The sequence below is a fragment of the Cynocephalus volans genome, chromosome 10 (assembly GCF_027409185.1).
Source record: "Cynocephalus volans isolate mCynVol1 chromosome 10, mCynVol1.pri, whole genome shotgun sequence".
Taxonomy (NCBI): domain Eukaryota; kingdom Metazoa; phylum Chordata; class Mammalia; order Dermoptera; family Cynocephalidae; genus Cynocephalus; species Cynocephalus volans.
In genome coordinates, this window is record NC_084469.1 from 7,435,737 (window position 1) to 7,463,444 (window position 27,708).

General features: G+C 41.0%; 2 protein-coding genes and 1 pseudogene across 3 annotated transcripts; 2 read left to right on the plus strand and 1 right to left on the minus strand.

The window, feature by feature from the left end:
- Window positions 1–177: 177 nt before the first annotated feature.
- CALCOCO2 (calcium binding and coiled-coil domain 2) lies at window positions 178–27,708 on the plus strand. Of its 2 annotated transcripts, none has more exons than XM_063111572.1 (13): window positions 178–239; window positions 6,996–7,185; window positions 14,585–14,687; window positions 14,835–14,968; window positions 15,882–16,007; window positions 17,501–17,589; window positions 17,975–18,044; window positions 18,796–18,918; window positions 19,186–19,272; window positions 21,804–21,899; window positions 23,823–23,958; window positions 25,364–25,392; window positions 26,663–27,708. In XM_063111572.1, the coding sequence occupies exons 2-13, from the start codon at window positions 7,006–7,008 to the stop codon at window positions 26,834–26,836; spliced, it is 1,347 nt and encodes a 448-aa protein (XP_062967642.1). In that variant the 5' UTR covers window positions 178–239; window positions 6,996–7,005; the 3' UTR covers window positions 26,837–27,708. The 2 variants fall into 2 exon arrangements, with proteins under 2 accessions (XP_062967642.1, XP_062967641.1); XM_063111571.1 differs by lacking the exon at window positions 178–239 and adding an exon at window positions 544–705.
- On the plus strand, window positions 8,667–9,824 carry LOC134389469 (polyadenylate-binding protein 4-like; annotated as a pseudogene).
- On the minus strand, window positions 10,870–11,274 carry LOC134389558 (large ribosomal subunit protein eL21-like). Its single transcript, XM_063113117.1, has one exon. It carries the CDS (start codon window positions 11,272–11,274, stop codon window positions 10,870–10,872), a length of 405 nt encoding a protein of 134 aa, XP_062969187.1.

The window sequence follows — 27,708 nt, forward strand, 5'->3', positions numbered from 1 at the left end:
GTGAGGTCGCTGCTCAGGACTAGGGAAAGCCATAAATTTAGGGCGGCTGACCACCCTAGGGCCCAATCACCTGAGCACTACAAATCCCAGAAAGCACCGCGGTAAGGGTGGGGCTTGCTGGCCGTTATGACGTCGTGGGCGGAGCCAGGAACTCTCTCCCCTGGGTTTTTAGCCCCGCCCCTGTCTCTTCCCTTGCTCTGTTGCTGTTGGCCGTTGCTCGCTGCTGGCTGCTTCCCTTGGTGAGTCCCTGAAGTGAAAGTTGGGCCCTCAGGTTCCTTAAATTCAGACTTCCAGTCCTGAGAAGGGACCATGGGTGGGTAAAAGTGCAGCCGGTTTCGGTTTTCACCTTAGTCCCCCTTCTAGGATGACAGTAAGTGGGAGTGGCGTTCCGAAGGCCCTGGAGCCCCTTCCGCGGCCTTTCAGGGTTAAGGGGCAGTTTTCTTCTGAGGAGGGCAGGGCTGCAGTACATGTGGCCGGGTGGGAGGCTTCTTGGACCGAAGAGACACCTCTGGCGGGATTCAGGTCTTGACGCAGCGGCCGCCCGAAGGATCGTGACGTCGTGCCCCCTCCCGCGGGTCTGAGGTCCTGGTGGTTCCGTAATCCCTCGCCTTGACGTCATCGCCCTTGGCTTCCAGGCCGCGGGGCCCTGCCGCTCAACTCTGGGCAAGTTACTTTCTCTTTGGGCCTCAGTTTCCCCGTCTACGAGTAAGTTCGAGTCCCTTTCCTTTTGTGTTTGGCAGTTAGAGATGTTCCAGGTGTAGTGACCTGCTTCTTTACAATTGATTTCCCATTGCGCCTCCGCACCATCACCATTAGCCCACTTTAGTCTGGAGCTGATGTTCGCACTCACTTTGATTCCAATCCAGCCCGGACACGTTAACTTTTTTCTATCACTTAGATTCTTTGCTCCAGATGCAAGCCAGCAAGTGGCCGTAGTTGGAGCTGAGTAGAATAATATGGACAATATATTATAACTTATCTCCACTATTGCAAAAACCATTTAAAGCAAAGGACTATATGCAGTCTTTGTAGCTTATGTGGAACACATGATTGAGGAATATCCAGATGGCTCACTTTCCCAGGTATTTTCAGGAAGCCTTGAAACTCTACCTTTTAGCAGACATGACAGCTGTGGAGTGGAAGGGACCTTGAAAAGGATAGTCAGTAATCCTGAGTTACCTGGCATTAACAAGTCTTACTGTCTTTCGAGTCAGATAGTCCATCTAGGGCTCTTTAAAAAAAATAAAAAAGAAAGAAATGGTTATACTTATTGATATAATGTCATGTTTCCTTATTTTATGAGATGAAAGAGAGACAGTTAAAGTGAACTCTTTCACTTCTTTTTTCTTTCACTTGGGATCATCATTATAGCTGGAAATTTCCTTAGAGATTTTCTAGCATGATTCACACATTTTACTGGTGAGGAAACAGAGGCCTGAAAGGAAGTAGTCTAACATTGTTACTGCCATGTCGCAATGGCATGGCATAACAGAGTCACCCCTTTCAAGGCAAAAGCGAATCGTCTCGGTAAAATGGAGATTTAGTACACAGCTTTGAGCTTTTCGCAGTTCCTCCCGGTCACCTGCACCTCATGTCCCAAAACTATTTTTCTGTTCTTCCCTTAGTACTGCGTACACTGTGGTGGTATGGTATGTGGGATGAGGGCCTGCTTAGAACAAGCTGGACAGCCAATTCAGTTGTTAAAGGCCTACTGGAAGCATAACATTTTTCTAAGGCACTATGAGATATTTTAGGTAAGGAACTAGAATGAACTCAGAAATTTTGAACTAGAACAAGTGGTTCAGTTATTTGAGGACCAGTGATTGTGTTTTTGCTTTTGCTACTTGTCTCAAGACTGTCTACACACCTGTAGTATCTACTGCCCAGGTCCTCTAAGGGTAGTTGTGTGTAAACATCTCTGCCAGGGCCAGGAAGGAATGGGATTCACACCAGTTCATCCATTTTGCTAATTGCTAATAGTTTAAGAAGTAAAGTAAGCAGAAGGATGAAGGAATTACATTAAATGTGGGTTTGACTTTTACTTATCTTTGTTTTTATTGTTTCCAAATGAAGAATTGATTTGCAAGAGAGCTTGGCTATGGAAGGATTTGATTTTCTTCTGTGAACTAATCCAGAGAAGCTACCTATAGTCTTCATTTCTCTTTAAATATGTACCCACTGATATAAGAGGCTAATGTAAAAATGTTGGGCATTTAAATTTTTTTCTGCTAAAAAGCATATTGGTGTAGTTTGCAGATTCAGATGGAAAGAACAGAAGTGGAACTGGTGGTTGTTCTTTTTCTTCAGGAAGACTTAAAAGGATCTATGCCCTCATGGAACGGTCCTGGGAGGAGTATATTAGGCTTGAAAATCTCAATAGATGAAAATGTATCAGGTTTTCTTAGAAGTCAGGAGCCAGTTCAGGAGACTCATATTAAAATACATTCCTGGGGCCGGCCCGAGGCTCACTCGGGAGAGTATGGTGCTGATAACACCAAGGCCGCGGGTTCGGATCCCATATAGGGATGACCGGTTGGCTCATTTGGCAGAGCATGGTGCTAACAACACAAAGTCAAGGGTTAAGATCCCCTTACCGGTCATCTTTTAAAAATAAATAAATAAATAAATAAAATAAAATACATTCTTATTATTGCCAGCGCCTCTGAGGAACCTAACACTTTTGGAAACCGAAGTGAAAAAAAAGCTAACAACCGTGTCAGAGGCCACGTCAAGTACCTCTGATGGTTTGTGAAATCTCTGTGCATTATTTTCCCATGCTTGATGGTTTTCTTTTTAAAAATCCCTGTTTGTTTTCTTGTGTCACTCCTTATGTAGCCAGTCTTTGATTTAGGGATAGGAGTAAGGAATTAGTTGGAATACCATTCCATAATTTCTAGGGGACTTAATTCATCCCCCTGATTTTTCATGACTCAGTAGCTCTCTGGGTTTCCAAATTTAACTTTTGCTCCTCTTAATATTTCTTCTCTCTTCCTTGCCTCTATGAATTATTGACAGAATTAGGAGTAGATAGTGGACAGGTTCTGTGATAGGAAGGGTCATTGCTGGAGGGGGAAGTTGATGCTTAAATCATTCCAGTTTTCCTTCCATATCCCTGCTTCCCTCCCCCCTCCACAAACACTTATTTCTAGACTGCTTTGTCAGAAAGGTAATTTTCCAAGCCACTGTTGGAGCCTATTTCTCCCAGGGAATTTTATCACTGGGAGGGAAGGAAAGGCTTTAAGGATCGCTGAACTTAAAAATCAGCATATGCCTTCCCTCCAGGAAAAGTTGAGGAGTACTTCGTCACTGACCCAGTTCAGGTTGATAATGGTTATGTCCTAGGTTTACCCATGGCCCTTTTTTTTTTTTTTTTTATTGTCTTTTTTGTGACCCGTAAGGGGATCGCAACCCTTGGCTTGGTGTGGTCTGCACCACGCTCAGCCAGTGAGCGCACCGGCCAGCCCTATATAGGATCCGAACACGTGGTGGGAGCGTCACTGCGCTCCCAAGCGCTGCACTCTCCCGAGTGCGCCACGGGGCCGGCCCTACCCATGGCCCTTTCTGTCCTCAGCTTGGTAAGAAAGAGAGAAGGGAAGTGACTGCTGTTCTCCACTCTACCTGCTTCCTCAACTCCAACCCATTCCCTGGTCTTGGCAGAGGAGAATTTTAACCTTTATTTCAAGAATGATTGAGTTCTGAATACCCAGAGTGCCACTGGTTGCCCTTTGAGTCCTTCTGGGAAGGTGATGCTTTCCCTGAAACGGGAAGCTTCATGGAGTCTCTTATGTTTTTGAAAAGCAAGTAACCAAGGCTATTGACTTTTTCAGACAGATGACTAGGTTTTCAGATGAATGAAAAGAGAAAGAGTTTTCTTTGTACAGTCAAACCTCAGAACATGAGCTCTTTCATGTTATTTTGTATGTATGTGCTATCCTTTCTTCAGTGTTCTGTTCATGAGCTAACTTAAATTGGTTGTTTTTCCAGTAAGGAAAGAGAAGCTGTACCAAGCCGCCCATATCCTTGGCTGGTCTTGCTTTTCACAGTAGTATCCATTTGTAAAACAGCTTGCCAGAGTTTAAGTGTGTGGAAGGTGAGCAATGGAGTGTGAATTTGATGGGTTCTTAAGGAAATCAAATCTGTGACCTTTGTTGTTGTTGTTGTTGTTGTTTTGCACCATGCCATTTGAACCAGCCAGGCCAGTTGAACCAGCCATACCAAGAATTGACTTAGCACTTGGAGATTATCATCTCCTCACCTTATTTTAGAAAAGAGAACCTGAGAAACAGCTTCTCTAAGGTTGTCCAACAAATTAAGAGCAGGGCTGAAAAAAAGAACTCTTAGCCCCACTATCATCCTTACCATTGTTTACCTACAAAGCCCCTTCTTTTTTAAATTTTTGATAAATTACGTGCATAAATTGTTCATTCATTTATTTGAAAAATACTTAATGAGCAATTAATATGCCTTAGACATTGTGAATATAGAGGAGATAGTGTTATGAAGGAAAAGAACAGGGAGTATGGTATTTAGTTTAATTGAGGGGCAGGCACTGAAGTCACTCTTTCCTGAGTGTTCTTCATGATCCGTAGTCAAAGGACAAATAAGTCATTTTACATGCTCGGATAAGTTGGTGCTCCAGGGGCTGGCCAGTTAGCTCAGTTGGTTAGAGCATGGTGGTGATAACACAAAGGTCCAGGGTTCGGTCCCTATACTGGCCAGCTGCCAAAAAAGAAAAGGAAAAAAAATAAATTGGCGCTCCAGGTTTAGGACAGAAGGGAAATGCTGGCCTCAGGATGACTGGAGACCACTAGGGGAAAAAGGGTCTGCAAACTGAGAAACCTCCCTGCCCACCCTCCTATAGCATCCAAGAGAAACCTTTATCATAGAGGCAAGGGCTTATCATAGGGAAAAATCTTGACCTAGACTAGAATGTGACACCCCATCCCCACCTTTGAAAAACTGTTCTGAGGTTTGAGGTTGAGGATGTGGTTAAACTACCAGAAAACCAATGCATTTCTTAGTTCCTTAGCTCATTCCCAACAGTAGACAGCTCAATGGCCCAAAGTCCCATTACAAAAAACTGACTTCTGGGGAGTTGGAAGAGGAGGCCTAGTTGCTTAGACTACAAAGTAAAACCAGGAAATAGATAGGGTGGGGCAGGGTTAGAGTAGCTATTTTTTTGTTTTGTTTTGTTATTGTACATTTTTTTTTAAATTGTATGTGTGCATGTGTGTATACAATCTTCCAACATCTTCCAACAGCTCACTGTAGAATATCATGTAGTCTTTGCATATGTACAGCTTTTTCTTCATCTGCTGTGTACAGCTGCAATCTTTTTTTCATTTCCTAGTAAAACCCTGAGTTGTGAATAATGGACTCATTAAATGTTAGGCCAGCAAGGCGTTTTTTTGTTTGTTTGTTTTGTTTTGTTTTTTTTTAAAAAAGATGACCGGTAAGGGGATCTCAACCCTTGGCTTGGTGTTGTCAGCACCACGCTCAGCCAGTGAGCAAACCGGCCATCCCTATATAGGATCCGAACCTGTGGCCTTGGTGTTATCAGCACCGCACTCTACCGAGTGAGCCACAGGCCGGCCTGGCGTTTTTAAGACAGTGCATGTGACTTGTTTGAGGGACAGGAGGTATCAGGTGATAACAATTCAAAACACTTTCTTTTATGTATTGTTTTTACCTCCAAAATAGTTTCCCATCCTTGATCACATTTTATCTGTGCTGTGATCTAGAAGAATAAAACATGGGTTATTATTCCCATTTTATACACAGGGATCCAAACCTGCTTTCTGTCTTCCAAACATGGGCTGCGTATTTCTATTTCTTTACTGTTATTGCATGCTGTTTCCTTTACCTGGAATGCCCTCGCTTGTAACCCCACTTGTCAAAATCCTAATCTTCCTTGAGGGTTTATCTAAGATTTTATTCACTCCCTTAAGCTTTTCTTCATTTTTCCTAACCAATTGGATCACTCTTTTGAGCCCCAAAGCATTTTGCACTTCTGTATTTCATTCATTTGGCAGTCACTTGTATACTCATCTGTCCTCTGTATTGGATTGGGACCCCTTTGAGGACAAGGACTGTGCCAAAACAAAACAAAACAAAACAAACCCACAACAACTACAGTAATAATCACTAACATCTGTTAAATCCTTTCTTTGTGCAGATTCTGTGCTAAGTCCTTTATTCTGTCATGCGACATGTGTCTACTTTGTGTGAAGTGCTTACTCTATGGCAGGCATTGATTTAAGGACTGGACACTTTGCATTATTTCACATAGGCCTCACAAAAAACCACATGGGGTAGATGTTATTATTAGCCTCCTTTTACAGATGAGGAAACATGCACAAAGCCCAGTCAATTAAGTAAATTGCCCAGTATCATGCATTTAATAGGTGATGAAGCTGGAATTTGAACTGTACCATTCTGATTTCAGAACCCATGCTTGTCACCACTGTGTGTCAGATAATCTTCTCTCATCCCTGTCTTTCTTCCCACTTTGTCCCCAGCTCCCGGCATAGTGTCTTATATATGGAAGGGCCCAATAGTTATAGGATAAATTAAATTAAATAGAGATGCTGAAATCCACAGAGATGACTATCCTAAAGTCATAGGGCTTGTTGGGATGACAAATCTAGAATTTAGCTCTTAACATTCCCAGTTCAGGCTGTTTTCTCTAGGTGCCTTGTTTATTTAAGGCATTTAGAGAAAGGGGAACAACTAGCTATGATCAGAGAATAAGGAGGGTATGTAAGGGTGAAGAAGAGGTCAGAGATATTTGCAGAAAATTCATATAGCTTAGGAAGTTATGAATGTGAAATGGCTCAAAGTGAAAGAGAAAGCAAGTTATATGATCTCAATACTCATCAAGATTTTGCTTTTTCTGACTTGCCTGGAACGGAATGTTCCCTGGGTGACAGCCCAGAAATCTCCAGCGTTTCAGAGAACTCTCTTTGAGCCTTACTCTATTTCATATCTCATAACAGGACCTCCACCATGGAAAAGACAATAGAAGATCCCCCCACATCAGCTGTCTTGCTGGATCATTGTCATTTTTCTCAGGTCATCTTTAACAGTGTGGAGAAGTTCTACATCCCCGGAGGGGACATCACATGCTATTACACTCTCACTCAGCATTTCATCCCCCGTCGAAAGGACTGGATTGGCATCTTTAGAGTAAGTGGTTAATTTAGTACCAAGTGATGGAGAACTAGAGGTGAATCTTAGTTACCTGAGCATGTGACTCTATATGTTTTGTAAGCATTTTGTATATTATGTCTGACCTATTTTAAAATCCTAAGCTAAACTCCCTAGCACCTCCCTCTTCACATACCAATGTATGCTATGGGACTCAAATTTCAATTTCAGTCTCAAGCTAAAATAAGATGGCAAATCATACGATTCCCAAGTTATGCTTTATACCGAATATAAATATTTTTTAAATGATCCTATTCTGAAATATTTAGTATGACTTAGATGAGTGACCCCTTATGTAATTTCTGTGATTTTAAATATTACTCTCTTACTTGGGACAGTGTTTAATTTGTTTTAGTAGGAATATCACAAATCTGGAAAGGATGTTTAGAAATTATCTGGTTTGACCTCCTGCATCCAAAAAGTTTGTTCCTAAATAAGTGTGTCTGCTTTGTAAAGATTTTCAGGGATATAAAGTTTATGAGTTCCCTCAGTGAACTCCTCCAGGGTCTGATCACCCTGCCAATTCAAGTACAGAAATGGTATTTTTAGGGCTGGCGGGTTAGCTCAGTTGGTTGCAGGCGGTGTTTTAACACCAAGGTCAAGGGTTTGGATCCCTGCTCTGGCCAGCCACCAAAAAAACAAATGGTATTTTAAAATTTTAATCAACTTCTCTCTGCCTTGGGTCACTCAGCAGCCTGAATTTAAAAAGAGAAAAGGATTAAAACAGAACAAAACAGAAAATGCTTCAAAAATCTTAAAGAAAGAAAAGAAAAAAGAGAATCCTCAGAGAATGATTGGGGAAGTCATTTTGGCAGACTTTGAGCCTGCCCAGCAGCCGCTGCCACAGCCGTTCTTGGTGTCTGTAGGTCCCTTTCATTGGTCATGTAGTGAGCTGCACACCTCTGTCTGCCTGGCCTGCATCTTTGCTGCATGGCAGCCCTAGCCCATGCGTGTTGCCTATTGTCCCTAGGCACCAACTACTGGGGCACCATGTTGCACCACTGCCTTTCACCATCCCACCTGTGGCTTGGGGTTCACCGAGTCAGCACCCACCAGATTGGGTGTCCTTCCTCTGGACATTATAATCTTAAACTTCTGGGAATATCTGGTTGCCTCTTAAGGAATTTTTAACTCTTTGGAAGGGGATTCCCCATTTTAATTTTTTTTTTTTTTAATTTGGTGCTTCAAACCAAGACAACAGAAAATTAACAAACTCCCAGCAAGTGCCATATCGTTTTTGAGATCCTTCGTCTGAGGTTTTGCAGTTGCATGCAAGCTGTCCCTTGTGAACTGACAGTTTCTGGTCTTGTCTCCCAGCCTACCTGCTCCAGCTGCTCCCAGCTTCATTCTGTGCCACCTGTGAGCTGTGGCATGGACCACAGCACCAAGGGGATCTCCTTTTGTCCTGCAGTGGGGCCCTATAAGAAGTCCTTTTGGCGTGGAGGGGGGTCAGGAGATGAATGGCTGCAGCCTGCAGCTACCTCATGTCCTCCCTCTAAGTGGGTGACCTGCACTCAGATGTCACCAAGGCCATGCTGTATGAAAAGTTCAGTCCTGGCGGGGCTTATGCTGTCTGTCTGGATCTGCCTTGCTATGATCACCCACCAGTCCCTGAGTTATGTGTACCTCAACTTCTAGCAGCTGGCTGATGCTGAGCAGGCCTTGGACCATGAACTTTGATGTGATTAAGGGAAAGCAAATCCCTATCATGTGGTTTTGGAGGGACCTCTTTGAGAAAATCTGGTGTGGGAAATGTCTTCATCAATAACCTAGACAAATCTATAGATAATAAGGCACTTTATTATACTTTTCCTGCTTTTGGAAACATTCTGTCCTACAAGGTGGTGTATGGTGAGAACAACTCTAAGGATTATGCTTTTGTCCACTTCAAGACCCAAGAGGCTGCCAACAGGGCCATCAGGAAGATGAATGGCATGTTCCTCAAGTGCAAAGTGTTTGTGAGCAGATTCAAATCTGGCAAAGAGTGGAAAGCTGAGCTTGAAACAAAATCCAAGGAATTCACCAATGTTTATATCAAAAACTTTGGAGAAGAGGTGGATGATGAGATTCTGAAAGAGCTATTCAACCAGTTTGGTAAGGCCCTAAATATCAAGAAGATGAGAGATCCCAGGGGAAATCTAAAGGCTTTGGCTTTGTAAGTTACTAAAAACACGAGGATGCCAAGAAGGCTGTGGAAGAGGTGAATGGAAAAGAAATCAGTGGGAAAGTCATATTTGTAGGCCATGCACAGAAGAAAGTAGAACGGCAGGCCAAGTTAAAATGGAAATTTAAGCAGCTGAAACAGGAGAGAATTAGTCCATATCAGGGGGTGAATCTCTATATTAAGAACTGGGATGACACCATTGATGATGAGAAATTAAGGAAAGAATTCTCTCTTTTTGGATCAATCACCAGTGCTAAGATAGTGCTGGAGGATGGAAAAAGCAAAGGGTTTGGCTTCATCTGCTTCTCATTTCCTGAAGAGGCAACCAAAGTAGTCAGAGATGAATGGAAACATTGTGGGTTCCAAGCCACTGTGTGGTGCCCTGGCCCAGAGGAAGGAAGAGAGAAAGGCTCACCTGACCAACCAGTATATGCAGTAGGTGGCTGGAATGAGAGCACTCTGCCAATGCCATCTTAAATCAGTTCCAGCCTACAGCTGGTGGCTATTTGTACCAACAATTCCGCAGGCTCAGGGAAGACTTCCATATTACACACCTAGCTAGTTAGTGGAGATAAGGCCTCCATGCTGGCAGCAAGGTGGGAGACCTGAAGTCTTCCAAGGAATGCCAAATGCTGTATGCCAGTTTGGGCCTCGTCCATCTCTTTGCCATCTGGCTCCAACTGGTAATGCTCCAGCCTCTCATGGCCTCCTTATTACCACTCAGAGAGTCAGGTCTGAGAGCCTGGACTACTTGGCTATGGACTTTGGTGGGGCTGGTACCACCCAGCAAGGGCTGACTGACAGCTGCCAGTCTGGGGGCATTCCCACAGCTGTGCAGAACTTAGTGCCTCATGCTCCTGCTTTTGCTGCTGCTGCTCCTTAGGCTGTTGCACCATACAAATATGCTTCCAGTGTCCACAGCCCCCATCCTGTGATACAGCCTCTGCAGGCACCCCAGCCTACAGTCCATATGCAGGGGCTCCATGCTGGCCATAGCACCCTCCCAGAAACAGAAGCAGATGTTGGGAGAACATTTGTTCCTGTTATCGAAACAATGCATTCAGACCCGGCTGGAAAGATTACGGGAATGCTGCTAGAGATCAACAACTCTGAACTGCTGCACATGCTAGAGTCTCCTGAGTCTGTCCACTCCACGGTGGATGAAGCTGTGGCGGTTCTACAGGCTTATTGTGCCAAGAAAGAAGCTGTCCAGAAGATGGGTGCTGTTACTGCTGCTTCTAGTTAGACAAGGAAAAACTGATTCAAAAGCCAAATAACTCCTCATGGAATTCAGCTCAAGGTTTGAAGACCTCCTAGCTTGTCTCGTAGACCTCAACGCCAAGAAACACAAATTGCAAATTTATTAGGTTATTTTGTATCAAAAGGTCAATTATGAAGAGCCTAAAGTTTTTTTTTTAACAGTACAGTGGTCTTGGTCTTTTATTTTATATTTTTTACCCCCATTATGCCATGAATTCATAGGGAATAGGTTCAACAGCTCAGGCTCCTTGCCATTGGTTCTCACAAAGTGAGACTCTGGGTGGAGCAGGCTGGCACTTCAGTTGAACCCAGGTTCCTTTCTCTTTTGCTTCCTTCTTTTTCTGATCGTTTTCCTTCACGCGTTTCAGGAAGCTGTCTTGGCTCTTAGAGTGCTTAATATGCTCAATACACACATTAATTCTCTTGGCAAGAATCTTGCCCTTAACTTGTTTGTTTACAACAATACAAACAGCATGCTGGGTAACACTGTAGACTCTTCCAGTTTTACCATGGTAACATTTGTGGGGCATTCCTTTTTGAACAGTTCCCATTCCTTTGATGTCTACAATGTCACCTTTCTTGTATATTTGCATGTATGTGGCCAAGGGAACAACTCCATGTTTTCTAAAAGGCCTAGAAAACATATATCAGGTGCCTCTCCTCTTTCTGTTTGTGTTTGTCATTTTGGTGAATTACTGGAAGATGGCAGTTCCAGCCGAAAAGGAAGAGCCTACAATTTTTCAATTAAATATGTCCTCTGGGTTCTGCTATATGGCCCAGACAGTGTTAACATCTTTTTTTTCTATTGTGGATTTTGATTTTACCCCCCAGAAATTGGTTTTATTTGATGTAGCCAATTCTAAAATTTTTCAGTAAAGAAAAAAATCTCCATTAAAATATAAATAAATAAAATTTAATCAACTTATTCTCTACATCCCCTTCTTCCTCCCATCTGTCTCTCTCTCACACATTATGTACACACACCCCATAATGAAAAATCTTTCTATTTCCAGAGACAGGAAATAAAGGCCAAATTTAAGTAATTTATACTGCTGAGTTCTAACATCAGAGTGACCTTTTGTTTGACACTTCACTATGTCATGTGACTGTTTGCCAATGCTATTCTTCTGAAATCACACATCATTCTTGACTGCACCGTGAAGGAGCTATTGCTTATTTATATTCCTCATTGAATTCCTTTTCTTTAATTGTTTGAAATACCAAGCTTATTGATGGACCAATGGAAGCCGGAGATAACAAGACTAGTGTTTGGAGGTAGGGATGGTAAACAACCAACAAGATACTGGCAGGTGTCACGAATCATCAGACTAAAAGGTCTTCTAAGACAGAAAACTGACACACCAGAGTTTTCTATCTTGGAAAGAAGGTGGTAGTTGTTTTTCTTCTTCCCCGTGTGTAGTAAAGCATAAAGATCAACATTAATCCAATAGAACTTTCTGTGATGGAACTATACCTTTGCTATTCACAACAGTAGCTATTAATTAGTCACATGTGGCTATTAAGCACTTAAAATGTGGCTAGTGTGACTAACTGAATTTAAAATTTTTTTGGCAGGGGGGAGGAGAGCTGTCTGGTACAGGGATCAAACCCTAAACCTTGGTGTTATCAGCTGGATTTTAAATTTTATTTAATTTTAATTAATTTAAATTTAAATAGCCTCATGTGGCTAGTGACTATCATATTGGACAGTGCAGGGACAGATAATTAAAAAAGAATAATTCAAAAATTACTAGGCTTTGAAATGTAATCTGTAGCGTCTTTTTTTTTTTTCTTTTTTTCTTTTTTTGGTAACACAGTTATATTTCTATTTTACTTAGACTGGTTGTATTCCCCAAGAATTTAGAAGCTGTCAGTGAGGACTTTACCATAAGCCAAGTAAAAATCTTGTGCTTTTTAAAAATAAATGTTTAAAAGCATTTTTAGAAAAAAGATGCATCTATATTTGGAATGCTTCGTACATTGCAGAGGTATTGCCATACCTCGATAAAGAAATAATGGTTAATCCAAAGGGCCATTAATGTTCATTGTCCTTAAAGCAATTGTTTTGAACACCTACCCTGAGGACATACTATGTGCTAGGCCTTTGCTGAGGGGTATGTGTGTGTTTTTTCTAATTTAGTCCTCAGCACAGCAGGCCCCCGAGGTGGGTTGTATTATCTCTGGTGCACAAATGAGTAAAATGAATATCCATCCTAGAGAGATAGAGACTTTCCTAAGATCTCACAGTGAGTAAGAGGTGAAACATTTGATTCCCAAACCTCTGCTTTCTCCTTTACTCTGCTGAATTCTTGTGAACAACAAATGGGAAATTAGAGAATTAAGAATTGGTTGTAAAGTTTTATCCTTCATATCTCACTTCCAAAGCTCTCCCCAGTTTTCTGTTGGTGTAGCCTTAACCACACTATTCTTCAACTCCTCTTCACCCCTAACACTGGTAGGTTCTGGCACCAAGTAGGCACTTGTTGTTTTTCAATATATGCAGTATGTTAACATCTTCTTAATATAGTCAAAGCAACCACCAATGATAGAGCCTAAAGCAGGTAGCAGTCAACTTTCCTTCCTTCAGTGTATAGTCCTGTGCTCTATACTGTCCTTGACCTGGGCATTTAAATGTTTCCAAGGTTTTAGAGAGGCAAAATAGCATGCCACAACAGGCAGACTGGGACTAGGACTATTCATGTGGAGGAGCCAAGGACAGAAATTGCAGGTAGCTAGAAGTTGTTTTCTTGTTCCAAGGCAGCAATAATTCTTAGACCTTTCCAATGATATTTTGGTCACTGTGCATTAAGGAACTCCAGGATGTGAATGAGGACACCATAAAATTCCTGCTTCCTGTATCACCACAGGCTGCAGTGGCTCTAAGATGCTAACAGCAATGGGGTGTGTATAAATGAGATTCTAAAACATGCCCTAGTATGTTCTGATGAGCTTTTGGTGTAACCTTTTCAACCCTGCTCTAATTCCTTAATATATAAAAATGGAATTTATTTTTAGTTCTTTCTCTTCCCACTGGGCTCAGACAGGGTCAAAATATGACAATAAATGTAATTTTGCTTCTCATTTGCTGAGTATTCTCCCCTTGAAGACACAATGACTCCCTTTCTATTCTCTGGTGTGCTTTTATGTTCAGATAAGATTTGAGCAACCTTTTACTCTTCACATTTAGTGAGAATATTTTCCATTTAGCCAGCTTTCTGTTCTGAGGCATGTTTTGCTGTGTCCTTGTATCTTACGATTTACTGCATTCACTACCTATAAAGGCCTTTACAGAAACTACCAGATTGTTATTATTTTTATCACCAAAAAGCCTTCATTAAGCTTGGATTAAGAAAAACACTGAAGAAAACTATATAGATCTGGACTTTTTTATCTAGTGCCTCATAATCTAAAAACTCGGTCCTCAAGACACAAATTATTCAAAAGAATGCATTTTTTAAACACAGTAGTATAACTAGGTTGGTATATGACAAGGGTGAATGCACACAGTAGAGGACAAACCAATGGAGAGGACAGGTCAGAAATGCTTTCTGATTTAGAAATTCCAAGAACACCATTGTAAGAAGATAGTGGGATTAAGATTCACACTCCCAGAGCTTTTTCCCCATCACTCTCAATTCTGTGTCTTACTTGGAGATATAATTTTTGGAGCTCTTGTCCCAGCTGTTGAGCCAGTTTTCATTTCCTTCTAAGACTGATATTTTTAACTGTGCGTGTGTGCCCCAATTTTTAGTTGTATCAGACATTTTCCCATATATAGTTTTCATAAGTCAAAAAACAAGATTTGATCCATGGTGTGCGAATCTTATAATGAACTCATTCTATTGTATTTTCCACATAAATAAGAAGTAAGTGCAGTTTAAGAAGATATCGCCCAAATAAGGATTTTCTCCTGAGCCCTTTTAGGTGCTAAATGAGAGCCTCTTGTCATTGCAGGTGGGATGGAAGACAACCCGTGAGTATTACACTTTCATGTGGGTTACTTTGCCCATTGACCTAAACAAGGAATCAGCCAAACAGCAGGAAGTTCAATTCAAAGGTGAGAATACTGGATCAAAGATGTTAAAGACAGCAGCCAAGACTAATTCTCTCGAGCTTGACCTTTCTGGGGCACATAAAAAACTTTCACATTTTCAATTTTCTGAATAGAGTTTATTTTGGATTAAAAATTATGTTGTGTTTTCAGCTTATTACCTGCCTAAGGATGATGAGTATTACCAGTTCTGCTATGTGGATCAGGATGGTGTGGTCCGGGGAGCAAGCATCCCTTTCCAATTCCGTCCAGAAAATGAGGAGGATATCCTGGTTGTTACCCCTCAGGTCTGTAAACATCTCACCTTAGTTCCTTTCTGCTAGTAAAAGTAGCAATTCCAGGATAGGGTGAAATTTGAGTCTATAAGGCTTTATTTTTTATTGAAGCATAATTGATTATACGTATTTTGGGGGCAGTGCTGACTATCATTATTTGTGCACAGTATGTGATGATCAAATCATTTACAAGGCTTTATTGAATATCTAACAGATACTGTTGGGAAAAATGTATACAGTACCAATTCAAGCCCACTCAAGAATGTCTTAGGAATGTTAATAACAATCATAACAATAAGTGATTTCTCCCTTCTCTAAAACTTCTGTAACTCAGCTGGCATTCATTTATTCCCTTAACTTTTGCAGTTACTTAATTTTTGTCATCTGCACATCTTATCACCACAGTAAATGTGTAAGCTCCTTTGATGAGAGAAGCACCAAATATTCTTCTTTGTATCTCTCTCAGTTCTAACCCAGAGCCTGACACATATGAGTATTAGATTAATTTACTTATTCAGTCAGCAAACAAGACACTTACTTTTCATCCAGCACTGTTGTAGGCACTGGGGATGCATGAAGAATCAATTAAAACACTGTCCCCAGCCTCAAGGAGCTAGGTCCCATGGAAGAGACAAACAGTACTAAGTATCTGCAAGAAGAATCTACATTCTTCTATGATTCCACCTATTAACTTTTTATGGCCTTAATTTTTGCTTATCTTTCTTGGTAGTGGTAGGCTTAATGCTACAATTATACAAACATACCTCTATTACACCCTTACCTACCTACTGAGGAGCTGCTCCCATTTTTGGTACACAGATGTCACTAAAGTGAGTGGGAATTGGTCAGACCCTTACCATCCCAGCCCATGGGAATTTTCCACTAGAGGGACTTGAATATAGTTCATGGAATGGTCTTTTTGTAGGGAGAAGTAGAAGAGATTGAGCAGCACAACAAGAAGCTTTGCAAAGAAAACCAGGAGCTGAAAGAAAGCTGTGTCAGCCTCCAGAAGCAGAAGTCAGACATGCAGGCTGAGCTCCAAAGGAAGCAGGTACGGCTGCTGGTAAAAGTGAACTTGGAGCATGGAGATCAGAATTAGATGGAACCTCTTATCCAGCACCGTTTTCTGTTTTGCTTGTGATCTTGCTCCTTTATACCAATATCTTTAACAGGCACAGTGTTAAAAGTTTTATAGGATTTTTTTTTTTTTTCAAACTTCATTATAACACCAAGGTCAAGGGTTCAGATCGCTGTACCGGCCAGCCGCCCAAAAAAATAAATGAATAAACTTCATGGCAAACCTTTGAGATAGGTACTGTTAGCCTAATTTTTTAAATGACTAATCTGAAGCCTAGATGGCTTAAGTAATTAGTGATGGAGCCTGGATTCAAATCCAGGCATTCTTACTGTTTCTTCCCATTGCCTATTTATAAATTGAAATATTTGCTTTGATTAGCTAGAATGTGGACATCAAGAGAGAGAAGAGTTAGTATTAAACTAAGGTTACAGATTATCCAAACTCTTTGCTATTTCTGCTCTTTTTACTCATCCTTCAAATCAGCAGGTGATGAATGAGAGTTGATAATGCTAGAAGCTAAGCTAAAGGGGAGTTTTCTCTAAAGACTATAAGCAAGAATTTTGAGAAGCTTCGAGCTAAAAGCAGGGAGTTGATATGGATGGACAAGGTTTACTTCAGTGCAGAATTAAGTAGAGAAAGAAAAAACAAATGTCCAGGACCAGTATGGTGACCATTAGCCACCTGTGGCTATTGAACACTAGAAATGTGGCTGTATTGAGATGTGCTATAATCATAAAATGTACACTGGATTTCAGAGATTTAGTATTAAAAAAATGTAAAATATTTCCTTTTATCATGCACATTGAAATGATATTTTATCTATATTGGATGAAATATATTATTATTAAAATTAACTGCATCTGTTTCTTTTTACTTTTGTAATGTAGCCACTAAAATTTTTTAATTACTTGTGCGGCTCTTATTAATTTATTGAACAGCACTGTTCTGGAAGGAAAGCAACTTTGTCTATTTTGTCTACTGCTGTGTCTGCAGTGCCAGAACAGTGTCTGGTGTGAAATAGGCACTCAATAAATATTTGTTTAATTAATTAATGGACAAATATAAGCTCCAGTGAAAGAGAAATTAAGGTATATGCATTTTTAATATGAAAAGAACATATTAAAAACATTCAAATATGGAAATCCCTCTTTTTAAAAAAAAAAGATGACTGGTAAGGGGATCTTAACCCTTGACTTGGTGTTGTCAGCACCACGCTCTCCCAAGTGAGCGAACCGGCCATCCCTATATAATGATCCGAACCCATGGCCTTGGTGTTATCAGCACCGCACTCTCCCAAGTGAGCCACGGGCCGGCCCTGGAAATCCCTTTACTTGGGGATTCTCTGCTGTATCATTCTATGCCTGTCATACTCATACAGTAAGTGATCAATAAATATTTATTGGTTGCCTGAGATACTAAAAAGTCTTAGAAATGGTCTGTTCCTTTAATGATGTTTCAATCTATAGGAAGAGCTAGAAACCCTTCAAAGCATCAATAAGAAGTTGGAACAGAAAGTTAAAGAGCAGAAGGACTGTTGGGAGACAGAGCTGCTTCAGTGAGTGTGTCCCCTAATTATGGCATGGGAGGAGCTGCTGTATCATAGACACACTTAGGTAAAGTCAGATTAGATTTCTGGAATTTGTTAGAAAACACTCTTCTTGTGATTCTCCCCCTTTTAAATGATGTGCTCTTTAATTCTAGGTTAGAGAATTAGTATCAGAATAGTCAGGAGAAATGACCTGAATTGAAGTATTAACTTCAGGAATTGAATACTTGTACTTGCTAGGAGTCAGGAAGTCATAACAGGACTACAGTGGAGGGTAGTGGATTTTAAAATAACTCTGCAGGCTTAGGGCTGAGCCAGCCTTAAATCATTTAAGGCCAGGAGGAGCTGCCCTGGAATTAACAAATGTTTTCACATAGTTACCTCCACTTCACAGACTGAAAGAACGAAACCAGAAAATGTCCTCAGAAAATGAGAAAATGGTAATCAGAGTGGATCAGCTTCAGGTAGGAAATGCCATACCTTAGCCAAAGGATGTTTTCTTAGCCTGGCCACCATCTGTAGTGAGTGCCTACTGGTATACATTTTAAAGCATCGGACTAAAGTTTCAGGTTACGTGTTTTCCATTCTTGGACTAGATTAAACCCCTCCCCCCCCCCATTTTTTTTAATGGTCATTGTCTATAATGAACTGAATAATTTGTTTAATTTATACTTATCATGAGCTCTTAAGATGGATGACAGTCATGTATACCAATGCTTTTCAAGCCTTTTCCTTTTAGCTACAAAATCTTTTCAAACAAAATCTTACTCAAAAGCCTGGCATATAAGCAGATAGCAGAACTACTCTCATTTTTAGGAAGCTGTGCCTTACAACTATTGGGATTGCAACTCATATCATATATGCATCATCCAGGCAATCATTATTTAGTCAATTATTGAGTACCTACTATATGTTAGATACTGTATGCTTTAGCATCATGTAGTAAAGAGTAGAACAAAGTTTGCAAATCAGTAGGTCGTAGGTTAAGTTCAGCCCACAGAAATTTTTTATTTGGCCTCAATGGGGTAATTTTACTCAATTGAGTGTTAGATTCATATGGTATAAGGTAGAGCTCAAAAGTGAAGGAGTTCTAAGGGATATTTGGCATTTGGGAGTTGCTAGAGAAATATCTCTATGTTACTGTACATTAAAAGCATTGTTCCTGTTTAGTTTCCTTCTTTTATATCTTGGTTATATTCACTATTTTTGCTTTAGGCCCAGCTGTCAACTCAAGAGAAAGAAATGGAGAAGCTTATTCAGGAAGATCAAGATAAGATAGAGCAGTTGGAGCATCTGAAAAAGGAAAATGGCCAACTCTTTCTCAGTTTAACTGAACAGGTAAAGTCATGGAAGAAAATAACATTTTTAGTCATTTGTAAGAAAATATACATTGTTCTTTCTTTATCATATACCTAGATGTCACTGGCTCTGGGAAAGGTCTCAGAGGAAGCCATCTGAAACAAGACACCTCATAGCTTTACTCAATAACTAATAAGAAGACTTGCTTCTCCCTCTGCATCCTGCTTGCTCACTAGCTCAGCAGCCCCTTTCCTGGTGTATATGTGTGTTTTCCTAACAGCAGTACTGAAATCTGTTTTTGTGCAGAGGGAGCACCAGAAGAAGCTCGAGCAGACAGTAGAGGAGATGAAGCAGGAACAAACAACCGCAACAAAGAAACAACAGGAATTAACGGCATGTCTGTCTTTGAATGGCTATGTGGGAGGGACCCTAAAGAAAGGAAGGGGGACGGTATTATTTTCAGGTGATGGAGAGGATAAACAAGACATATTGGAATAGCATTCACCTCTGGATATTTTGCTTTCTACCTAAAAGGACAGAGAATATGCCATTTACAAAATGTTTAGGGGAGGTGAACATTTCTTTTTTTTTTTTTCCAATATGAAGATCACCGGTAAGGGGATCTCAACCCTTGGCTTGGTGTTGTCAGCACCACACTCAGCCAGAGAGCCAACCGGCCATCCCTATATAGGATCCGAACCCATGGCCTTGGTGTTATCAGCACCGCACTCTCCCAAGTGAGCCACGGGCCGGCCTGGAGGTGGACATTTCTAATGCGTGATGAATGATAAAGAAATATTGAAAGTTAAACTTTATAACAGGTTGTAGTAAATAGATCCTTGAACTGGGAATTGCACAGAATAACCCCTGCCTTATAGAGTTACTGGAGGCAGACTAATTATTGATTATAAAGAACTCTATAATGGGAAAATAACGCACTCAAAGCAAATTTTGGTATAACTAATATATTAGCAGTTATCATTATTATAAATTATTCTAAGTTACAGTAATATAGTAATGAAAGCCTAATTGACTAATAAGTTCCAGTAATATATTGATGGTAAAGAGGCTTCATGGTGCTGACAGATGCCTGGAAGCCCCATTTTCTGAATTGCTCTAAGGGCTTGAGAAATCCTGGTATCTAAGGGATACCCAACTATTGAGATTGTAACTCACATATATGCATCATCCAATCTTTATTCAGTCAGTTATTGAGTACTTACTATATATAAGATACTATATGCTTTAACGTGATACAGTAAAGAGTAGAACAAAGTTTGCAAATCGCTAGGTAATGGGTCAAGTTCAGGCCACAGAAATGTTTTAAGAAATTAATTACCAACATTTAAAAGTGGGAATATCTCCCATAAGAAATTTTTATTTCCAGCTTCCTTTGAAAAATTAGAAAATCTGGCAACATTAAGTCCACATTCCCACACTGCAGCAATATTTAGAGCTGAGTAGCTACTACGCCCTCTAGAAGGATTATGTGTTCTCCATTTAGCTGTAGTCTTCACTGTTTTGTTGCACTCGACTCCTTTATTCAATTACATTACTTGCCTGACTCTTTCTTGTGACAGGTATGGATTTCCTTGGTTTTCATGGAATATTTTTTGAGACCTAGGAGCTCCCCATCTGGCTGATAGCAGCTCTTTATTCCAAAAGGCCTCTAACCATGAGGACTATGTATTTTATACTTCAGGATCCTAGAAACAAGAAAACGGCAGTGGAGGAGCAGTTAGTACAAGAGGTGGGACGCCTAAAGGCAAAGGTAGAGGCTGGGAAAGCCTGCTTCTTAGAGAAGTACGAAGAGTGTCAGCGACTTCACAAACAGATCAGGCAACTCAGGGCTGCTGCAGTGGTAGGTGACAAGAGATAAAGGGCCCAGGAAAGCAAGGGGTGTGAAGGTTTGTGGTTCTTAGACCAAGCCCAGAAGATTTCACACCCCTGTTAAGGAGAGAAATTTATCTTTCCACTAAAAAGAGGAGGGCAGTAGTGTGAGGCCAGAAACCAGCCAGGGAGTCCCTGGAAATTTAAGCCTTAGCTCAGCCATGGGTTTCAGGGAAGGTTTTTGTAATCATTAAGTGGGTTTCTGTGCAGACTCAGATAGTCCTTTCTTATTTCTGCCTTTTGAGGAAGCGAAGTAGGACCAGAAGAGCCAGCAAGAGCCAATGGGGATGGGGAGCAAGGAATCTGCAGTCAGCACTGTCATTGGGTAGCCCCCTCTTGCATTACTACCTCAGGGTCGGCACAGCAGTTTGGGCACCAACATTCAAATAAAAAATCTTGGAACAAAACCACAACTAGTAGGATTAGCTTAAGCGTGTTTGTGAGGTATGCGCATGTGTACGTATGCTGGTAGGAGATGGGAAGCATTGAAGCATGATAGCTAGGTCAACACATCATGCCGTGAAGTTCAAGACCACAGTCTTGGTTCTTTGTAGCCTCACACAAATGTCTACCCGAGTTCCTTCTTCTTCAGAGTAACCTGAGTCCCAGATGCCTGTCCCACGATAGGAGGGAGTCACACCAACCTAAACCTAAGTGCTTCAAGCTTCTTTGCATGAGGTGTTTATTCAAAACAAATATGATTATGGGATTATATATATTGTGAGAATATATTTGGGTGGGATTAAACAAGGCTTCATTTATCCCTAATTCTAAGTCAGTCTTGAGGCTTTCCCTAAGCTTACTTTTTCTCCCTTTGGTTATTTATACTCCCAGCTAAACCAAAAGAAACTGGCATTTTGTTAAGTCACTTTTCTGTCAGTCAGCACTCTGTCCATAATACCATTCCTTCCTCCCAGTTCCCTTCTGCCCCACCTCAGTCCCACCCCTTTGAAAAGGTAGATCTTCTATAATCTCCCACCTTGGACCCAGATTGCAATATGTGATTCTAATCCTAATTTTTTTATTGTTGACAGGAGGAGAATTTTGACCTGTCAAGAAGACTGAGTGAGAACAAAATTATATGTGATGTTCTGCAGAGAGAGAAAGAGAGAATGGAAAGAGAAAATGATGTAAGTGTGTGAAAGGGTAGAAAACCCCAAGGTTTTAAGGGGAAGGAACAGGTGGCCCAGAGATGTGTTGATAAAAGTTAAATAAACAGGCCCGTAATGGGACAGTGGGTGAAACAGTTGCTCCTAAACAAAAAGTAAATTTAATCTGGTTTTCTAATCTACCACAAAACCTTCTCTTGGTTCTACAACTGAAACTTGTTTGGCATGGCAGTAGTCACTTTGAAAAGAGCAGCAATGATGAAGACCTTACTTATTTTTGCTTTTAACTTCACAGCCATTATAAGTACTGTCTTGGTGGAGACAGCAATATCCTATATCACTTTTATGCTAGCTGGAGGACCCCTTTCCTTCAGCACAACTTTTTCCTTCTTCTCTACTGCCAAACCAGGAGCAGAAGTGGTGGTCTGTACCAGTGCTGGACCCATAGTAGGCCCCTAATAAGTGCTGTGCATTCATTCATTCATCAGTTCACTTATTCATCCAATTGCTCTGTGTATTAAACACTAAGTTGTTAGTTATTTCTTCTTATTATTATTTTTTTATAATTTATAAAGAAACAGAATTTATTTCTTGCTGTTTTGGAGGCTGGGAAGTCCAAGGTTCAAGGAGCACGTCTGATGAGGGCCTTCTTGGTAAGGAATCTCTTAGAGTCCCATGGAGACCAGGGTATCACATGGCAAGAATAGAAAGAGTACTCTATTAGTTACTACTGATTGATTAAGGATAGTATGGCAGTGATTGCATGTGAAGTCATTCTCATGCTCTTGCCCAGCATCAAATAATAGGTGTCCATGCATTCTGGTTGCTACTGCTATAGCTACACCTCCAACAGTTCTCCATCTCTACCCTCTCAGTAACCCTTCTGGGTTATGCCTCCAAGCGATCATTTCTGTAGTAAAAAAAAAAAAATTATCATCTTCATAATCTTAAAGTGTACAGTTCAGTAGTGTTAAGTACATTCACATTGTCGTGCAACAGATCTCCAGAACTTTTTCATCTTATAACACTGACACATCATACCCATTAAACACTAATTCCCCCTTGATAATTTCTACTTTTGATTGTATCATTTATGCCAATGTGTTTCATGATCGCAGAAGGCCTTTGGGCTTATTTCTGGTCTTGTTATTCCCATTCTCCTGATTTGGATAAGTATCCCTTGAGTTTGAAATTCCTGTTTCCCTGGGTTAGTCTGATGGTAGCGGGGGAGGGTGCACACACAGTTTGCAACACAAAGGAAAAGATCTGGTATTTGGAAGCTTTGCTAAGAACTGTAGTAAAGCTCTCTTAAGATGTTAAGTGAAAGTTTACTAATTTTCTTTTTTCTAAGAATTTTAGATGCTGTCAGGGCCACTTGTATCTTGTCCTACCCTCTCTTATTTTTTCTCTTTCTCATTATCTTCCTTCCATCCTCCTTTCCTTTCTTTCATTCTCTCTGTTGGTTTATCCATTTGATGGGATGAAACACAAGGAAGGGAAAATTATACCAGATGAATATTTATATTGTGTAAGAAAATAGTTCTAGGAAGGAAATCAGAAGAAATATTCTTCTGTGAACATTATACAACAACAACAAAAAGTACAACAGTTTCAATCTTAATATAGCTCCTGCCACCCTCATATATCCATACAACTTTTGTTCTCCCTTCAGTTGGTATGTATTCAGAGATTTAAGGTTCTTTTTTATATTAATATTAACAAAACTGAGTAAATTTATTTAAATTCAGATATAAAGAACTCAGATCTTTGGAATATTGAGGCTGCTTCTTTCCCTGTTGAAGAATTATGGATTATCATTTATTGGGCTTCTCCAGTGTCACATTGTTAATTGAGATCTACCTGTAATTGGTATCTCCTGGCCAGTTCCTGGTGGCCATTCTTTGTCATTATCTTTCAACATGTCTATAAATACTCTATCCTTAGCTTTTGAAGAGGGAGAACAGCAGATTGCTGAGTTACATGGGTCTGGATTTTGACTCTTTGCCATATCAAGTGCCTACTTCAGATCAAGGAGATGCAGGACAAAATCCTGGACTTGTCTATGGAAACCCATATTCTGGTAAGACGACTTTGCCATTCTAGCTGCAAGGCCCCCTGGCAGGATCCCTTTTCCTCCACTAAATTTTTTTTTTTTGGTCTGGGATGCTAATTAAGACCAGTCTCATTGTTACAACTTTCTGGGCAGAAGCTGAGGACCCAACAGAAAGATTGCCAGGCAAGAAGTGTTAATTGAGAAATAAATCTGAATCCAGAAGATGCAAATCAGATCATTCGCCTAGAGGCAGCAGACACAAATTGAGTCCCATGGCTATATTCCAAATGTATAAATCAGAGGAATGTCTTTATGTAGAAGATATATACATATAAGGCCGAGGAAGCTAATTAAGATTTGTAAATGGAAGCACGAGAAGCAGGTTATGCCGTCCAGAAAATGACAGTTATGGCAGTCACCCTGATGGCATGACCATACTACTAGGAGTGTGCTACACAGAGACTCCTGGGTGGTGGTACAGGAAATTGGGGTGAAAACCAGTCTTGTCACTCAGGGACTTGGGATAACATGTCCTTGCCAAATAGGGAGATTTTTCTTTCGTCTCCAAAAGCGATAAGAGATCTCATTTGCTTTTTTGGACACTTTAAAGCAGTAGTATTATCTTAAGAGTCACAACCGGATCTTAGCAACAGTCAGAGGAACAAGTTAATTTTTTCTTTAAAAATATTTTTAAGCATTTAAGGGCCGGCCCATGGCTCACTAGGGAGAGTGGGGTGCTGATAACACCAAGGCCCTGGGTTCAGATCCCTATGTAGGGATAGCCGGTTAGTTCACTTGGGAGAGCGTGGTGCTGACAACACCAAAGTCAAGGGTTAAGATCCCCTTACTGGTCATCTTTATATACGGAGAAAAAAAAAATATATATATATATATAATTTGAAAAATAAATGCATGAAAGCAGTCTTAAAATCTATTCTCAGACTGTTTTGTTGTTACTATTTTTATTAAAATCTCATTTGTTTTCCCCACTCTGAAAATAGGCTTATTGTTCTTTCTGATTATGTAACATGTATGTACATGGTTATTGAAAATACTATTTTAGGGCCGAGCCCGTGGCGCACTTGGTAGAGTGCTGCGCTGGGAGCGCGGCGACGCTCCCGCCACAGGTTCGGATCCTATATAGGACTGACCAGTGCACTCACTGGCTGAGTGCCGGTCACGAAAAAACGACCAAAAAAAAAAAAAAAAAAAAAAAAAAGAAAATACTATTTTATTATTTTCTCCTCTTTTCTCCTTATCATTGACCTAGATCCCCTCTATCAGGAGTAAATGGTATATATGAGAGAGAAAGAATCGGAGGCAGTGGAGAAAGGGAACAATAAGGGTTACAGAAAATATCTATTACAACGCAGTTGGAGAATTTAGGGATGATATTTTTTCCATTGAACAAAATCTTTTTTATTCTCCTCAGGTATCCAAGAAAGTTCTGCCTCCAACCTGGTAAGTATTTGATTCATGAGACTGCCCACATCAAATCATTGGGAAAATTTCCCTTCCTGCTCCAGTTCATGGGAGAATCATAGGGAAACTGGTTCATTTTGATAACTCTAGAGGTCAGCTGGGTCAATTTGTCCTGGGCCCGAGGCTGAGCCAGCCTGTTGAGGGAGGGAGAAGAAACCACAGTTCGTTCCATCAGCATTCTGCAGAAGATCTCCACCTGTGAGTTGAGTTTGGTAGCATGACTAGGGAGGAGATGTGAACTAGGCAGCTAGCCAAACAAGGCATGTCCAGTGTCCATTGCAGGCTAGAAGCTATGTTGACTGCCTCAAGCATATTAGGTTCTTTCAGTCCTGGGGTTAGAAAGCCCCAGCGAGTATCTCCAAATATGAATCTGTTCATTCATCCACTATTTCTTGAGCTCCTACCATGTGCCAATCATTAGGCTAGGTGCTGAGGATACAGTGGAGTAGGGAAAATATAGGAAAATTGTCAGGGCCCCTCAGATGTTCAGAATCTTGCTGAGCATTTGATGTAAATATGCACGTGTGCCCAGGTGTTCCTTGGTTATTATCTAATGTAATTGCACATGTGCACCCAGGTATCCTGGGTTATGGACTTAAGTGTAAAGGATCAATGGCTCTAATCCACAGCACCTCCCACCCCTGGGATACCCCAGGTGGGCCATGGGGAGGCCGCTACTGCTGCTGGAGGCTGTTGCTGCAAGCTATTGCTGCCAGGGCCCCCAGGACCCTCTGAGAGGCCACTGCCGCCGCCACTGCTGCTGCTGCTGCAGAGGAAGCTGAGGACTGAGCTCGTGTCATATGCCAATGGCTCCCAGGACCTTTCCCAATTACCTAGTGTGGACTTGTGTGTGAGGGGTCTGGTGACCCAGCCTGGCATGTGAGGGGTCTGTGACCCAGTCTGTACAATGGGTTTGAAGGGTCTGTGGGCCCTAACCTCTAGCCCTGACAATACAAATGGGAAACTTAGCGTAACTAAAATAACGAAACATTTTGGCTTTAGTTATGAATTGCCTAGCCATACAATCGGCGTAGTCATGTAGCTTTACAATTGGCTATGGTGGCAGCAGTCCAACAATAGCCCTAAGCCCTAACCCGACAACTGGCATAGTCGGCAGGATTCTGACAATAAACCCAACCAGACAATTAGTGTAGCTATGGCTTTTTACTTGACAAGTGGAAAACAAAGTGAACACGTCTGAGCCCCCTATAGCTTACATTCATACTAACCTCTTTGTTCTTCTTCCCAGCTCACCATCAAGAAATACCCCACTTGTAAACCAGAGTTTGGTGATATTTGTGATCACACCTCGGAGCAGCAGCACATGCAGACCCTTTGTTTGAATTGTCCAATTTGTGACAAGATCTTCCCAGCAAGAGAGAAGCAGATCTTTGAAGACCATGTACTCTGCCACTCTCTATAAGTGTCCCAGCTTCTTGGATCTATGCTGTACCTAGATTCTAAGGAGTAGAACCTATAGCTTCTACTATGAGTTATAGGAGTTAAGATCCTACCTAACCTGAAGTTATTAGGGATCTATTCAGCCCTACTGCCCTTAAAGGTGGAGTCATGTCGATTATCTGAAGGGTAGTGTTGAGGGCTTCTACTTCCATCTTTGTGAGTTACTCCCTTTAAGTCACATAACTCTGTTTCAGCCTCTCACCTATAATGCCCATTCTTTCAAAGGTCTCCAGTACAAGGGCCCTGGGATGGAACTGACCTAGCTTCATTACAGGCCTAAGTGATTAGTTTTCCAAGTTGTTTCATTGCCGTTCAAGATCAGGCCTTGAGTGTATTTGCACTTAATCCTAAGTCCTAACCCTGAGGCTGGAGATGCCAAGGTCTGAGACTTTCTTCCTCCTCCTCAGGCCTGTTTCTCCAACTGATTGCATTAGACCAGCCAAAAATGGCACAGCAGAGAACTCAGACATCCAGTTTGGATACCAAAGGTTCTCATCTTCATTTCTCAGCTTCCAAAAGAAGCATCTTATTCCTGAACCATGGACAGGAAATATTATTTCAATCACAGAAAACCTTCTTCTGGATACCTCTGATTGGCATTTTCCACTCTTTAATCTTCACTATGCAGATAACTTTATTGTTGTAAGTCCTTTCTGAATGGTTAGTAAGAGTTGTTAGATGGGTTTGCAACTTTCTGAGCAGGTGAGTTTGAATATGGATGTCAGAATAATGAGACAACTATTGTTAATCTAATGCTAAAAATAAATTACTGTTCTATTTCAGGGATTTAGGTCATTTAAAATAAACCTTCAGTTTATGGCCTTTTATTTTTAA